The sequence below is a fragment of the Sus scrofa genome, chromosome 16 (genome assembly GCF_000003025.6).
Source record: "Sus scrofa isolate TJ Tabasco breed Duroc chromosome 16, Sscrofa11.1, whole genome shotgun sequence".
NCBI lineage: Eukaryota > Metazoa > Chordata > Mammalia > Artiodactyla > Suidae > Sus > Sus scrofa.
This window is the reverse complement of record NC_010458.4, coordinates 40,251,980-40,268,412: the sequence shown is the minus strand read 5'-3', so window position 1 is coordinate 40,268,412 and position 16,433 is coordinate 40,251,980. Positions and strand designations below refer to the sequence as shown.

The following is a 16,433-nucleotide window of genomic DNA, read 5'->3' as shown; positions in this document are numbered from 1 at the left end:
TATAATATATAATATATATATAATATAATATATAATATATAATTATATATATATAATATATAATATATAATATATATATAATATATATATGCATATCCAACAAAAACCTATACAGGTCCATCTAAAAAGATCTAATTAAACAAATGAAAATTCTGCATTTTTCAGGATGACAGGCAGAGCAAATAAGTAACTTCAGTGCAGATTAAAACAGCAGACAGGAGTTCCCATTGTGGCTCAGTGATAATGAACCCCACTAATATTCACAATATTGACCCCGCTCAGTGGGTTAAAGATCTGGTGTTGCCATGGGCTGAGTGATCTCGTGTCACTGTGGCTGTGGCATAGGTCAGCATCCATAGCTCTGATTTGACCCCTGGCCTGGTAACTTTGACCTTTCATGAGTGCAGCCCTAAAAAGAAAAAAAAAGAAAAAAAAAAAAAAAACAGCAAAAAAAAACAGCAAACAAATGCTCAACCCGCAATTCATGATTGATTATTCAAGTCAGAAGAAATCTGCTTTCTCTAAAAATATGATGATGTACTACTATGAGGTCTGTTAGAGTGGAGTCACATCAGCATTTCTGGGATAATACACTTGTGTGTAGACTGAGTGTGCTCTTTGCTTGCTGGGTGTTTTTCTGGGTGGAGCATTATGATTTGTGACTGAATAAATCAGCTGGCCATTCTCTATCTATTCCTGTTTCCCAGAGTCAATAAAATTTGTTTTCAAAGTTCTTTCCACTTCATGTGTTTTTGTTAATATGCAAATCAATTCAGTAATTAATATAAAAGCTAGGCATTTTCTATAAAAGACACTCTGGAATTTTTGATAAAGGTTGATGTTCTCCCTATTTTCCAGAGATACTGTAAGGCTATTGGTGAGAGTACAGGCGCAGTGGGAAGTGGGAGACAGATGGGTAGGGCAACCAACACTACATTCTATAAAGGTGAGACTAAGAAAAGCCAGTGATTCCCTTTTCTTTTGTCTCAAAGGTGGAAAATGAAGGCTGTTATATGGAAAATTTAATTTCTACTTTTTAATATTATGTTTATTTTTATGAAATAATAGCAGGCAAAGTAAAACAATCACTTTTAGTACTTCCCAGGGTTCCACAGTTATAAAACAATTCATAATATTTATTATATTTATTTTTGTTCTCAGAGGCTATTATAAGAGGCTAGAATTTCATGCATGATCCAATTAACTAATTATACTTATTTAGAGGCCATGAAATGCATAATTGCAGTCACAAATAGGACATCACTGGCATAATTAGTTGTGCTAGCTAAACTACAGTCACAAAATTTCTTGGGTCACACCACACAAAAAATTGTGGCCCTGATTATAGTATTGTTCTCAGTGCAATTCAGTCTTACTATGTTCGTAACCCATGTTTTGAAAGTAAGTGTAACTGGTGAAAACATTCTCTTCACTTCAAATTTTGATGCTAGTTCCTCATTCACTAAAATCCTTCTGAGGAAATTTTAAAATAAAGCCTTAGGGATACTGTGAAGAGAGTTTTTGAGATCACTTAGATTAAGCAGGGCTAACTCTCAGCAAAGGGGCACACCATCAGTTATCATTTAACCAGGCTCTGAGAAAAGACTGAAGTAGAATAACCATCTTTTGTGGTCAAGAAGGAAAATAAACCACAGATGTTCTAAAACAGCTAACTGGTATCTTGGATGTTTCTTTCAAACAAACCTGTGGCCCCCATCTAATTAACATGCAGCCTTTCCACCCAATCTGACTTGTCAGTGCTGTTGGGCCAACATGCACAACTCATTGAAAACAACCTGACTTCCTTAGGAACCAGGTTCTACAGGAAATGACCAGACGCAGCTCCTCCACCACTCACCACCTTTCTTTTTAAGGGAAGGAGGAAATGCAAGACAGAACACATAAAAAGGAGAAAAAAAGACACAATGACAATGTCTTAGTCTGAGACACAAAAAGGGCAGTCAACAGCAAGAAGGCATGTGAACCGTGGTAACCTGCAAGAGCACTTCCCACGTGCTTTGCACTGGCTGCTTATCTTAACTGTCTTCATAAATAGTTCCATGATTTGGGAGTTCCCATCATGGTGCAGTGGTTAATGAATCCGACTAGGAACCATGAGGTTGTGGGTTCAATCCCTGGCCTTGCTCAGTGGGCTAAGGATCCGGCATTGCCGTAAGCTGTGGTGTAGGTCACAGATACGGCTTGGATCCCGAGTTGCTGTGGCTCTGGCAAAGGCTGGCAGCTACAGTTCTGATTCGACCCCTAGCCTGGGAACCTCCATATGCTGCGGGAGCAGCCCTAGAAAAGGCAAAAAGACCAAAAAAAAAAGTTCCATGATTTGTCTAATAGTCATGACTTCAAGTCTCCATAAATCTAGTTCTGAAAATACTCTTTAGGTCTTCAGGATGCCTCTCGCCTACAAACTTCCCATTGGGCCCACTTTCCCAACATAAATAAAAGACTTGGAATGAAAAAGAGTTGTAAATTATCTGAATTATTTTAGACCTCATGAATCCACATTAGGCCATTTTACAGATAAGGAAACTGGGCTTCTACCTAGGATAAGGAACTTGTCCAGGGCTACACAGTAAAGATGAGGATCAGAATCCATACTTACAGCGCATCTGGCTCCAATAACCCTGTTTTTTATGAGATAATTATAGGCTCTAAAAACTAAAATAATCCTGTTTATAGATAGAGCTTATCTCCATTTGGCTCTCTGAAAAAACATGTCCAGTTAAAGCAGGATATTTACTTTTGAATAGATATCATAAACTGATATAAAATAGTAACATAAAATGTAGGATTTATCCTTAACCTCACTTCTTCAGTTGTCTTACTTGGGCTAATTTTTATTTTTCACTCACTCATTCTGCTTTCTAAGTAAATCATAAGCTTCCCAATGGCAGTGCCTATCACAGGGCACTGTGAACAGCAGGCTCCTCTTAATTTACCTCCTGTTCTGGTAAGACATTCTACTGTCCATCATTACAGACAGGTGCTTCCCTGAGCCACTGGAACAACCTTTCTTTCACTTACCATGGAGAACCAATTTAGAATAAAAGATAATCAGCAGTCCTACCAAACAAAAATAACTGAACTTACCAATGGTTATGATTATAGAATATTGAAAATAGGTAAATACTTCAGTACTATTGTTGTGTAAGAACCCCAAGGAAAAGCATTTACAGTATTCTGTCTTATTGGAACTGCAATCTTATTCATAAAAACAATTTCCTTTTTTTTTCTTTTTAGGGCCGCACCTGTGGCATATGGAAGTTCCCAGGCTAGGGGTCAAATTGGTGTTACAGCTGCAGGCCTACGCCACAGCCACAACCACAATGGATACAAGCAAGCCACGACTGCGACCTATACCACAGCTCATGGCATCACTAGATCCCAACCCTCTGAGCAAGGCCAGGGATAGAACCCCACGTCTTCATGGATACTAGTTGGCTTTGTTATTGCTGAGCCACAAGGGGCAAATGCTTTTTTTCCCCCCCATAAAAAAAAATTTCTTAATATTCTGACTTTTCTACAGAGTTCAGAAGGAATCTGTAATGGATACTGAGTTTCCTGGAGAACAGAATGTTTCATTGTGCTCTAATTCATTCTATTACTGAATTAAACTTTGATGTATTAGTCTTGACAAGTGCTTCATGCTGATTGTATTGTGTATGATAGTATAATCACTCCCCATGCATTTCCCACTGGCTGGCTGATTAATGCAATAGATTACCTGCAGCACTGATGGCAAGGGGGAATCATTGGCCTTCTGTACCCTAAACTGTTTATATTTCAGTGTGCGTGTGTGTGTGTGTGTGTACATGCTTGTGTTCCTGAGTACACAGGCATCCATGAAGATTCACCTGTTCATAGGCAGAGAAGGCAGGAAAAGCCAGAAGGGTAGGAAAAGAAAACTGAGTACACAGTCAAGATCAATGTCTTTCAATCATCATATTCAGTGCACTAAAATTGTTCCCTTTTCAATGCTCCCAAACGGATGTCTAGCATTACATTTCAATTATTCAATCACTTTCATTCACAAATATTTACTAAGCACCAACTCTATGCCAGACATGTTTTTCTTCTCTATTAGAAAACTAACTTTAAAAAATAGATCACTTTCGGTGTTCTAAATAGTGGAAAAGAAGGAAAAATGTGGGGCGAGATTATCAAAGGGACAATAATACAAGGATGAACAAGGATGGCCATGAAATTAGCTTAAATGCCCCCAGAAGACAGGAACTAACAAGAAGACTAATAATATTAAATACAGTGAGTGGTTTAACAGTTTCAAAGCAAAAACAAAAACAAAAACAAAAACCCAAAAAAAACAAAAAAACCTCTCAGATTACTTGGTCTACACAGCATTTTAATGTTTAGCAAAGAGCATTTTTTGTGTATGATCAATATGTATAGTGAAGAGGTTGCTGAATATACTAATCTCATCGGTGTGTGTATGTGTGTGTGTGTGTATGGATGGAGGGGGAGGGGTGAAATCACACTTCTGTGCTCTTGATAGCATTTTGAAAGCGTTCCTCCTCACAGAATTTTCTCTCAGTTCTAAGCTTGTATTTGACTCATGAGGCCTGTTTAAGCTCCGCCCATCTAACCCCCTCATCCCTTCCTCATCCACAAAGGAAGACTAAGGCTTCCAACCCAAGCCATTTCAAGGTTGTTAATCTCTTAAGTCTGAATCCTAATTTATGAATGATTTCCACTCTCTCCTCCAGGTTTGCTGAAGCTAACTCTGAAATTTACTAAAGTACCCCAGAATGAAAGGGGCTGGGAAGCACGATCTGAGGTCAACAAGGTTTAGCTGGTCATAGTTCAAAATTACAGATTTAGATTTCTATTTCAAAAGTTATCTTTGCAACAGAAGGCACAGAGTTGAGCGAGTTAGCCACATTTTGTACCAACACTGCTATCATTACTCCTGGCTAGTCATCTCTAGATCAGAGCCTGAGAAAATAGCCCTAAGACCAGTTACTAATTCATCCAAGCAATTGAATGTCAGAAGGCACCTGTATTTTACAGAGTCATATTTCTATTTCAACTTGGAATTTTAAAATTGAATACTAAAAACATTAATGCAATCATAAGACAAGCTTACAACAGCCTCACAAAAATTCACATGCTGCAAGTCATTTACCAGCCTACCCTCCCCCTCAAATATCTAAGAAGTTATTCATATAAATAAAGTCATTCTTAGGTATATCTCTAAGACGAGTAGCTATTTAAAAGCCTAGTGAAGAGAGTCATTATCAAGCATGTATTTTTAATCTCAAAATCCTTTGTTCTAAAGAAATCTTAGAAAACCTAGTGTGTAAAGTGGTAAAAGTCACTCTACTGGGAATGAGAAGGACCTGCCTCCTCCCACCACCCTCTTCCTCCTCACCCCACCACTGGGGCTCTGTTAGGCGGTGTCTGAACCCCTGTCTAAGGGACAACCATTATTCCTTTCTTTGGGGTTTCCCCTCACTTCATCAGCTCATGTAAGTTTAAATGAACTATGACAACATCTGCCAAGCACCTTGCTAGGTGCCGGCACACGTAGAGAACAGCCCAAGTGGCTGCTTCAGTCTTCCCTTGGCTTCCACTTCTTTCATTCTAGCTCCTGGCATCCTTGATTTCCTGTGACGCTCTTGGGAATCGCAGATGGCTTAAGAGGCTTCTCAAACCTCGTTAGTTTTTGTATGTTGCTACTTCAGGATAAAAAATGGTGAAAGGAAATGATCTCTGGCCTTTCTTCATTTTCACCCCCTCACTCCTCCTACTCTCTACCATGACGGCAGTCTCTAGAGATCCACATTCTACCAAGGAGACTCCCCCAGCCAGATTTTCCTTTGGTGGCAGTTTCTTGAGGGCAAGTATAATACCAACTCTTAGGAAGTGGGATAAGTAAGGAGAGAACATTTTTGAAATTGCTGTGAGGAAGAAAAAGGACAAATTATGCCAACGCTATGACATTCCTATTAGCCACGAATGTGAAAACAGAATCTGCTACTAATAGACTCAGAAATAGAAACGAAACATAAAAGAAGTAACTGAAATGTATTATTGGTACAAATGATGCTACCAGAACACTACATATATAATACGTAGAACACTAATGTGTACTACATCTTAACTTGTAGTAGTATCTTCATGGTCTGTATTTAGAAGAGTTTTTAAAAAACACACAAGGGGATTATCTCCAAGTATTGTCACAAATTATCCAATTGTATACCTAAATAATTTAGACAAGAAATATCATTAAGAGTCTCCAATTGGTTAATAAAGTCAAATCATCTGTAAAGATCTCTCTTTTTAAGATCTCTTTTAATCCAAAAATCTACTGTTTTCTATGAACATGTATTTTTAAATGTTTTTCTTTATTTCTACTCTTTCCCACACAGGGTATTGAGTGGATAATTAAACCCTAGCATTTGCAGTCAAGAGAAGGATGGTTGATAGTATTACACAGCAAGTATTTATCATAGATTTGCCCACTGTATAGAAATATGCATTCTCTCTTTCGGTTAACTTCTGACCCAAACTGGAAATTACTCCGCCATCTTAAAGCAGCAGAGAATAAACTCCTCTTCCCATTCCCACAGTGGAGCAGAACTTAGAGGCCTCTAACCCCAAGAACACAGAGGTCTCAGTTTTAAGAGACAGAAGGCAGTAGGCCCACACAACAGAGAAAGAAACCAGGCCCCTGGCAATGAGAACCCAGCAGCAGATAGACATTCTGAGAACAGTGCTGGAGGGAAGCAAAGCCTCCTGAGCAACACAATTGACAAAGCCTCTGTATTTAGAGGGAGCTCTGAATAAAGAAGGGAAAAGCAGAGGCTGAGCATACACTCTCATTCCAGAGCAGGACCACCCAGTCCATATGCAGGAGGGGTCTGCAGAGCCTATAGACCACACGAGGTAAACACAGGCCAGGACAAAAACAGTGACCTAAGGGTTTTCACTGGCTCCGTAACAAAAGGGACTGGAAAATGAGACCAAAATCTCCATGTATCCCATCTGCAGTATGTGGTATCTTTATTTTATGATATGCTTATTATATAATACATTTATATAATACAATTCTCAATCAATAGCATGTATTTAATTCTTCTACATAACCGTGTTTTTTTCAGAGTCTGAAGTTAGAGAGTCCTCGTGAACACAGATGGGCAACTAGACAAGGTAAGCTCTGCTGACAACTGCAGGACTGTGGGATCATGGGCAGGCATACCAGGCTAGGTAGCACTTACAGGGTTTATTGTCATTCAGGTGAGCTTCACTTTACCCCTGCTTCCCTCTGAGTAGAGAGACTGCCAGGCAGAGAGGCATATTACAGTCTTTTAAAATAAACAAGGATGGTGTCTAGTTTGGTGGTCACTAGAATCAGATTCCTGCTCTGCTGGGAACTTAGGTAAGTTATTTGATTTCCCTGTGTCTTGGTTTTCTTGGCTGTAAAATTGGGGCTAATGACTGTACCTATCCCACTAAGCTGTTTTAAGAATTAAGGAAAATAAAGCATGAATTAATTTGCTTAACATAGTGCCTGTAAATAAGCGTTAGCATCTGTGTTATGTGTAGTAGCTGGACAAAAATGGGAAATAAAACAAAGCAAAAATCCAGACCTGTGATGTCTACTATCTCTCTCTCTCTCCTTTTTAAGTAAAAACCAAGAGTAACAAGTTTGGATGAAAATTGTAAAGACAACATTTTGAATAATGAGTTTAAACCCTTTTATCCTCCCCCTTCGCCCCACTGAGCTCCCTGTCTTTGTTCGTGTTATTCCGTCTTTCTGGAGTAGTCTCACTACTTCTTCCCTACAACTCATCTCCATAAATATCCGTAAAACCATGTTAAGTTCAGTCCATACAAATATTTGTACTAACACGTGACTATATTACTCTATTAAAGTGCTCCTCAGTTCATTCACACCTATTCTAATTTCTCATGTCTCCTGATGTTGCATTTCTCTACTTACTCCATACTCCTAGTACCTTTATCCATCAATGATAAATTTTAATACATCTATTCATCCTGACATAGCAAGTGCTAAATACGCAGTGATAGAGAAACCATAAGACTTCCAGAAAAAAAGGGTTATCAGGAAGGCATCAAAATGCTGTAAGTGATAAAGGTGTATTCTCCTTGTGTCCAGGGAAGACAAACTGGTAGGTGACAGGTGATCCCTGATATGTGGTTCATTAGAATTACATACTACACTTAGAGCTTTTTGCAAGTCTGTACTGACATCTTTTTGGTGCAAGAGGGCTTTGGAAATTGCAGTTTCCTCCGTGGCACTACTAAAGAGGTATATAGGGTAAACTACGTTGCCACCATCAACTTCAAAATGTTGCAGGGCTGGGTTTGTGTTTACCACATAAATTAAGTAAGAGCTTAAAATAGTGGAGGAATTACTAAGCCTACTGCTTTTGGAGATGTAAGATGGCATTTCCCAGAAATTTCTCCACAATTACCTCCAAAGCAGAACCTTTACAATCTTGTTTCTGGCTGTGCACAAAGGCCCTCCTAAGTTACTTAGAGCACAATTTTGAATGTGTGACATAAGCATGTTTCTTCCTTATTCAAGAATAATGTGAGTGGGTGCAAAAGAGGCCACGAGATGACTACCTGTATCTGGAATGTTAGCTGGAATAGGGTTCTAGGTCCACAGAGAGGTAATTTTTAGTACTTTGCAATAGATGTGGTCCCAGTGGATGCGCCAAGTTCTCTACTGCTAAATTGTAGATTTATCCTATTTCAAACTCCCTGAATTGTTATAGTGATTCAATTTATCCAGTACCCTATCCAGGAATACTATAGATGTTACTTAATAACAGTATACAAGGAATGCAAACTAGAAAGAAACATCTAACTATGGCTATTTCTGCTCATACACAATTAGGTATCTAGATCAAAAGCTTTGAAAAGAACTCAGAGATACACCACTTGTTACTCTGAACTGAGTGAACACAGCTCAGAGCAGCAAGGCTCTTGCGGGACAGCCCAGCTTCTTGCTGAGAAACAAAGTTAACATGCTAGAAGGCAAAACACATGACTCAGTTCAAAGGAAAAGTATTTAAAATTTGGGGGAAAAACATATTATGTTATACATGCTATGAAAATAAAATTTTAAGAATTTTTCTCTGTGCTAAAACTTTAATTCTTATTTAACTGTTTCCTCTAATGACATTCATTTTAATTAGGTTTTAATAGACTGGCAGCCACAACCTATAGTTTTATGAAGCAAAGTAAAATTACGGTCTAGGAAGACATTTAAGGAAAAAGACCCATCCACAGAGATGAGAGGTTACAATATATCCCCTCATCCCTAAAGACCTCCACAGTAATTAAGTTGCTGAACAGACAGCCATTATGGCTAACAGTAGGTGTGCTTGCCACCAATCAGCACTGGGTGTTCCTTGAAATCCAAGGGTTATTTCTGGGATCTGCTTTCCAGAAAATTTGCATGGATATTTTTTCCCCCACACAACTGAAGAAGTGTGTACTCTAGAGCTCTACTAAAGATGTGTAGCCTCTACCAAATATGCAGTCTCTATCAGTGTAATGGGCTTTCTGTCTTAAGATACTAATATGTACATGTTCTTATAGCTGATCATGATTCAACAACATTCATCTTGAGAAGACTGCCATATGTTTGGGGAAATGAACATCATGTAGAGAAAGTAAAATTGATATATGAAACACTGAACATATGAAAAACTGATTCACATACAAGGTAAGTGTATCTGCAAATGAGATGCACTAAATAGGATCTTAATAGTATGCATCTATTTCTATTTCATACTACATTATGAAAATCAAGGAGTAAATCACAAAAATTAACACAGACCAAATGAATATCATAGGCATTTATTTTAGCAAAGAACTGAGCATAACCATCCCTTTGTTAGTCAGAGGATGGGGAAATGAAAACTGGGCCTGTTGCTACCTCAAATAAGTTTGTATATATTTATTGGAAAGAAATAGTTAAATGAATCTATGTTATTTTTAAGACTAATTTTGAAACATCAGCACTTAAATTTTAATAAATCATATATACTCAGAAAATTGTAAATCTTGGGGAGGGGGATAGCTGATCCTTTGAAAAAAATAAAATTTTGTAATCTGGCTGACAATCTGATGCCTCCAAATCCCTCTGCCAAGAAACAGTTACTTGGCTAAGACACTTACTTGTACACTTTCATCAGATTAAGGCTTTCATGCCAGGAATTTTTTTTCTCTTGGTGTATTGGCCATTGCCAGAAACGTACCCATCGAATCCACCGGTGCTAAGGAGTTAAGCATCTGAGATTTAATTTAACAGTTTCAGCTTTATTAAGCTGTCACAGAGCGGCCCTACTTTGATAACAGTAGCTACTCCAATTATGGCTTGGTTTAGGGTTGACAAGTATAATGATTCATTCGTGGCACATGAGAAGCAATAAAAGGTTGTTTTGCATTACAGCTTTAAAAATGTGGGCACTTTTTTCATTTAATTTGTCACTTAGCTTTTGCTAAGAGGACATTTAAATTGCAGTAAAAGGCAAATGGGGCTTTTAGTTTAAATGTAATCCCCATATTTAAATGATCTGTAATGGCACAGTGTTGGAGTGGGAACACTATTGTCTCACAGTGGGTCCTGATGGTGACATGTGACATTTGTATTCAGGTCCTGTATTATCCATGTGGCTAAAGGGCTTCCAATTTCATTTCACAGCCAGAAGCCTGCAGAAAACACCAATTAACTTGCAGATCCCATTTGCCGACAAAACTCAGCCTCTTCTCAATGTCTGGCATCTGGCAGTGCTCAGCATTTAATTCCAAAGCAGAGCCTTGAAGCAATGTGAGCCCTGTGCAGGGGCACAAAGTCAAATTCCCCCATTTTCTTAAGAAGCAAAATTCTTTCCTTTTGTAGTCCAGAAGCAACTTTCAGTTAATTTTTTTGGCGAATGAATACTATAGCTTTTGTTACTCATACATGAGATTCTTCACAGAACTTAGATCTTATTAAAATGAGAAGTGACCTCTGTGCATCATCAGAGTATGTAGGAGAATTTAGAGCAGTCTAGTAATGACTGGATGGGGGGCAGGGAGGGTAACTTGTGAAAAAGGAAAATACATATGTATTCTTCATTCCAGACTGAAATAAAAAAATTTGTATAAGGCCTGGCCCATAACTAGAAAGGTAGTCCATCAGAGGGTATAACTGAAATCAGCTAGCTGGTGGAAACTTTCACCTAATGAAAGTTAATACTTTGGAATGAGGGTTAAGGTACATAATTTTCAAAGCCAACATGCAAAAGTGAAATATGACTAATGAATTAAATGCAAACATTGAAAATTTTATTTAACTATAGCATTTGTACTTTTTATTGGTAACCCAAAAATTAAGTCAGTATTTTCTTCCTAATTAGCTATTTGTCCTTCTAAGCCTCTTTAAGTACAAAAGCTCTGTAAACTTTATTATTTTAATATTAATCCAACAATTTTTCCTTAAATGATTCTCTTCATTACAGTATCTTAATGCTAGTCCTTTTTATTTTTCACTGCCATAAACCAATTAGTCAAGTCAATACTGTAGAGTTACAAAATTGAGGAGGCTTTACTTATAAAAGTAAATCACTCAGTATTATATAAAAATTTTTCTTTCGATATACTGAAAAGATCCACTCGGGTACAGAATGATTTAAATTCTGATTGAGGAAAACAGCCGCTAACCATTATTTCAGGTGACCCAAGGAAAGTACTAAGATGAAGTTATTACAAGATACTTAATAAAAATACTAGGGCAAGAGGTCAACAAATATCTAACAATTGGCAAATAGCAGACACACATGTTAAAAACAAACAAAAAACAAACAAGAGCTGTCATCCATAGCCCAGTTCCTGAATATACATCTTATTAATGAAAAGGAAACTCTGATGCCCAATTCTTTTATCAGCTTGCTGTACAATCCTAGGTTACACTATATCATTTTGTGGGCATTTCCTAACCTCCTCGGACTTCAGTTTCCTTATCTGTAAACAGTTCATCTCAAAGTTTCCTTCCAAGTATTATAATCACGTAGTATCTTCACATACAACAGTCTCCTCTAAACTAGACCTGACATGGAATCAATACGTGATGTAGTCCCTGGCTAGCCAAGAGGAAGACAGAAGGTGAAAGTACAAAGGGTTCTACTATTCAATTTCACTGAAACTAGGATCTTCTCATAAATACATCCAGAACATAAAATAAATATAGGCACGACAAAGTATTTGCCAAAAATTCCATTTGTCACATCCAGATTTCTTAACAGTCAAGATAACAAATACATTATTAATTCCCTAGCAATGAGCATTCAGTAAGAAGAGCATCCCCCCAAATATCCTGGGTAAACATATTTACTGTACCTCTCATTTTTTCAACCACTTCCTATATTTATATCTTTACCACCAGGGATTTGGGAGGCGATAAAAATTGGAGTTTGCAGAGTTCCCGTCATAGCTCAGTGGCAACGAATCCAACTAGGAACCATGAGGTTGCCTCATTCAGAGGGTTAAGGATCTGGCATTGCTGTGAGCTGGGGTGTAGGTTGCAGATGTGGCTAAGATTCTGCGTTGCTGTGGCTGTGGTGTAGGCCAGCAGTTGTAGCTCCAAATTGACCCCTAGCCTGGGAGCCTCCATATGCCACAGGTGTGGCCCTAAAAAGCAAAAATAAATTAAGTAAAAATAAATAAAATTTAAAAAAAAATTAGAGTTTGCTTCTTGAGAAAGAAAAATAGAGCTGGAGGAATGAGGCTCCTTGACTTCAGACCATACTACAAAGCTATGGTCCTCAAAACTGTATGGTACTGACCCCCCAAAAAACCAGACATAATGATCAAATGAAACAGATCAATGAAACAGGATACAAAACCCAGAGATAAACCCACATACTTATAGCCAATTACTCTATGACAAAGGAGGCAAGAATATAAAACGGAGAAAAGACAGCCTCTTCAGTAAGTGGTGCTGGGAAAACTGGACAGCTACATGTAAAAGAATGAAATTAGAACACTCTCTAATACCATACACAAAAACAAACTCAAAATGGGTTAAAGACCTAAACATAAGGCTGGATACTATAAAACCACTAGAGGAAAACATAGGCAGAACACCCTTTGACATAAATTGCAGCAATATCTTTTTTGGATCCACCTCCTAGAGTAACAAAAATAAAAATAATAATAAACAAATGAGAACTAATTAAATACAAAAGCTTTTGCACAGCAAAGGAAACCATTAAAAAAAAAAAAAAAAAAAAGAAAAGACAACCCACAGAATGGGAACAAATCTTTGTAAACAAAGCAACTGACAAGGGATTAATCTCCAAAATATATGAACATCTCATCAGCTTTACATCAAAAAAATCAAACAACCCAATTAAAAAATGGTCAGAATTTCTGAACAGACATTTCTCCAAAGAAGAAAGACGGATGACCAAAAAGCACATGAACAGATGCTCAACATCACTGATTATTAGAGAAATGCAAATCAAAACTACAGTGACGGGAGTTCCCGTCGTGGCGCAGTGGTTAACGAATCCGACTAGGAACCATGAGGTTGCGGGTTCGGTCCCTGCCCTTGCTCAGTGGGTTAAGGATCCGGCGTTGCCGTGAGCTGTGGTGTAGGCTGCAGACGCGGCTCGGATCCCGCGTTGCTGTGGCTCTGGTGTAGGCCGGTGGCTACAGCTCCAATTAGACCCCTAGCCTGGGAACCTCCATATGCCGCGGGAGCGGCCCAAGAAATAGCAACAACAACAACAACAACAACAAAAAGACAAAATACAAAAAAAAAAAAAAAAAAAAAAAAAAAAAAAAAAAACTACAGTGACGTATCACCTCACACCAGTCAGAATGGCCATCATCAAAAAGTCTACATACAAATGCTAGAGAGGGTGTGGAGAAAAGGGAACCCTCCTATACTGTTGGTAGGAAAGTAAACCGGTAAAAACCCTAAGAGGTGCCTTTAAAAAACTAAATATAGAACTACCACATAATCTAGCAATCCCACTCCTGGGCATATTTCTGGGGGGGGGGGGAACACGATTTGAAAAAATACGAGTTCACTGCAGTACTATTTATAATATCCAAGACATGGAAGCAACCTAAATGTTCCATCAATAGAGGAATGGATAATGATGTTGTACATATATATAATGGACCACTGGCCATAGAAAAGAGTGAAATGCCATTTGCAGTAACTGGGACGGACCTACAGATTATCGCATAAGTGAAGTAAGTCAGACAGAGAAAGACAGGTATCACATGTGGAATCTAATAAAAATGATACAAAATAACTTATTTACAAAACAGAAATGGACTCAAAGATTCTGACACTATATTCATGGTTACCAATGGGGAAACAGTGGGAGGAGGGATAAATTAGGAGGTTGGGATTGACATATACACACAACTATATATAAAATAGATAATCAGTAAGGACCTACTGTATAGCACAGGGAAATCTGTATTCTGTAATAACCTACATGGGAAAAGAATGTGAAAAAGAATGGATATATGTATAACTGACTAACTTTGCTGTACACCTAAAACCAACACAACATTGTAAGTCAACTATATTTCAATAAAATTATCTTTTCCATTATGACAATCAACAGTGCATCTAAGACTGTAACAGCCAAAAAAATAAAATGAATATTCAAGCTACTTTTAACGTAAGCAAAAGGGAAAAACAGCCAAATTTTAGCTGTACTGAGTACAGTATTATTCTAGAAATAAGTAATCAGTTCTATTACACCAAATACCTATTTTAAAATAGAGCTTTTCCCCCCAAATATTTAAAGGCAAATCCTCCGCTTCCTTTCCTCAAGATCAGATGATTCCTCCAAAACACTGCCAAGACTGTTTCCTGAAAATGCCGGCCCAAGTCCTCATTCTTCCCAGTCCTCTAACCAGAGTATAATGGCAACAAGTTCACCTAAGAGCTGCAGCTCTCTCTTTAGCAATACTCTGACCATGTTCTTTAAAGCATTCAATCATGGTCTTTATCCATACACAACTCAATGGCAATCCATCGGGAAATTTATACTTACCCAGCTCATCCCAGAGCTGCCTATATTTGTCAGTCATTGCAGTGCCTTGTTGCCTCCAAAGTGACAGACGAGGGTCAGCCATGAATTGCTCTGTTATCAAAGTCAACATCCGGGCCCCATTTGAGTCCCTCATCTTCAACATCTCCCGCACCTAGTGGGGAAAAAAAAGAGACCTTCAGAAAAACATTTAAAAAATAAATAAATAAACAGCAATACTTAGACAGACCACTTTGTTTCTCTGGGTAAGCAAAGAGGGGTGGTGGTGGTGGTGGTGAAGTCTTGACACCATCTGTCTTAAATAAAAAAGCTGTTAAAAAGAATTCTCGGTTCTAAATGGCAATTTAATCAGAGACTCGATTGTTAATTTTTTTAAGTTATGTTTTAGAATCCACATGAGGTCAAGAAATTTGCAAACCTTGCCAAATCTTCCCCAAAAAATGTTTTTCCAGCCTACAGAAAAATAATACCAAAACAAACAAAACAAATCAATGGGCACCTTCCTGACTCCCCAACTGACTGCACTTACCACCAGAGTGGCAGAGTTCAAAGCAGTATACTAAGAACTCTTCAGGGATCTTCTAAATTGATCTGACAATGTTTATAATACTAGCATCCATCCTTCAGGTTTTTAAAAAAGCTTTATTGAGACATAATTCACATAACATACAATTCCCCAACTTAAACTGTACAATTCAGTGGTTTTTACTGTATTCAAGTACAAGTTGTACAAGTCCTTCACTATTTTCAGTAAATTTGTAATTTCAATGGATTCTGTCTCACTGAAGGTTTCATCATAAAGAGTAGCAGCATACTTCTATTCATTCAGATGGGATTACTTCTGCAATGGTTAACAGGAAATAGGGCTTTAGGTTCAAGAACTCTCTTGCTCCAAATGAACAATTCTTGAAGCACAATCACAACCACCAGCCTAGTAAGTTAACCCAGCCTCTCTGCTGGAACCTTAAGCTCTGTCCATTATTCTTCTGTTACATTTCCCAAATAAGTGACAAAGCCAGAAAACAAACACAAGGCTAAGCTGTTCTACAGGAAATCCTAAACAAATCCTAAAGTGTCTACTGCTATGTGTTCAACAAATAAGAATGCCAGCTGAACACCATCCTCCAATTTGAATACATTACCTATAATGTAATGTAGTATATTTAATATTACTTAAAAAGCATTTATCGAGTATTTAGAAATGTGTGCTACTTAAAAGTTGTGAATAAAGCAAAAGACACAGCTTCTGATGACACTGGACTTATAACAAAGATAACTTTTTTCCTTAGGCCATCAAACTTAGGTGATGAAAATTAACATCTACCAAGGTCCAAGTACTGTTAGACACCATTATCTTTAAAT

General features: G+C 37.8%; 1 protein-coding gene across 1 annotated transcript in view; it reads right to left on the bottom strand.

Moving 5' to 3' along the window:
- Positions 1-16,433, bottom strand: part of ZSWIM6 (zinc finger SWIM-type containing 6) — a 199,881-nt gene that overhangs the window by 36,967 nt on the left and 146,481 nt on the right. Inside the window, exon 4 of the mRNA XM_021076973.1 lies at positions 15,075-15,225. Within this exon, the coding sequence (XP_020932632.1) occupies positions 15,075-15,225 (151 nt within the window). The remainder of the gene's footprint in view (positions 1-15,074; positions 15,226-16,433) is intronic.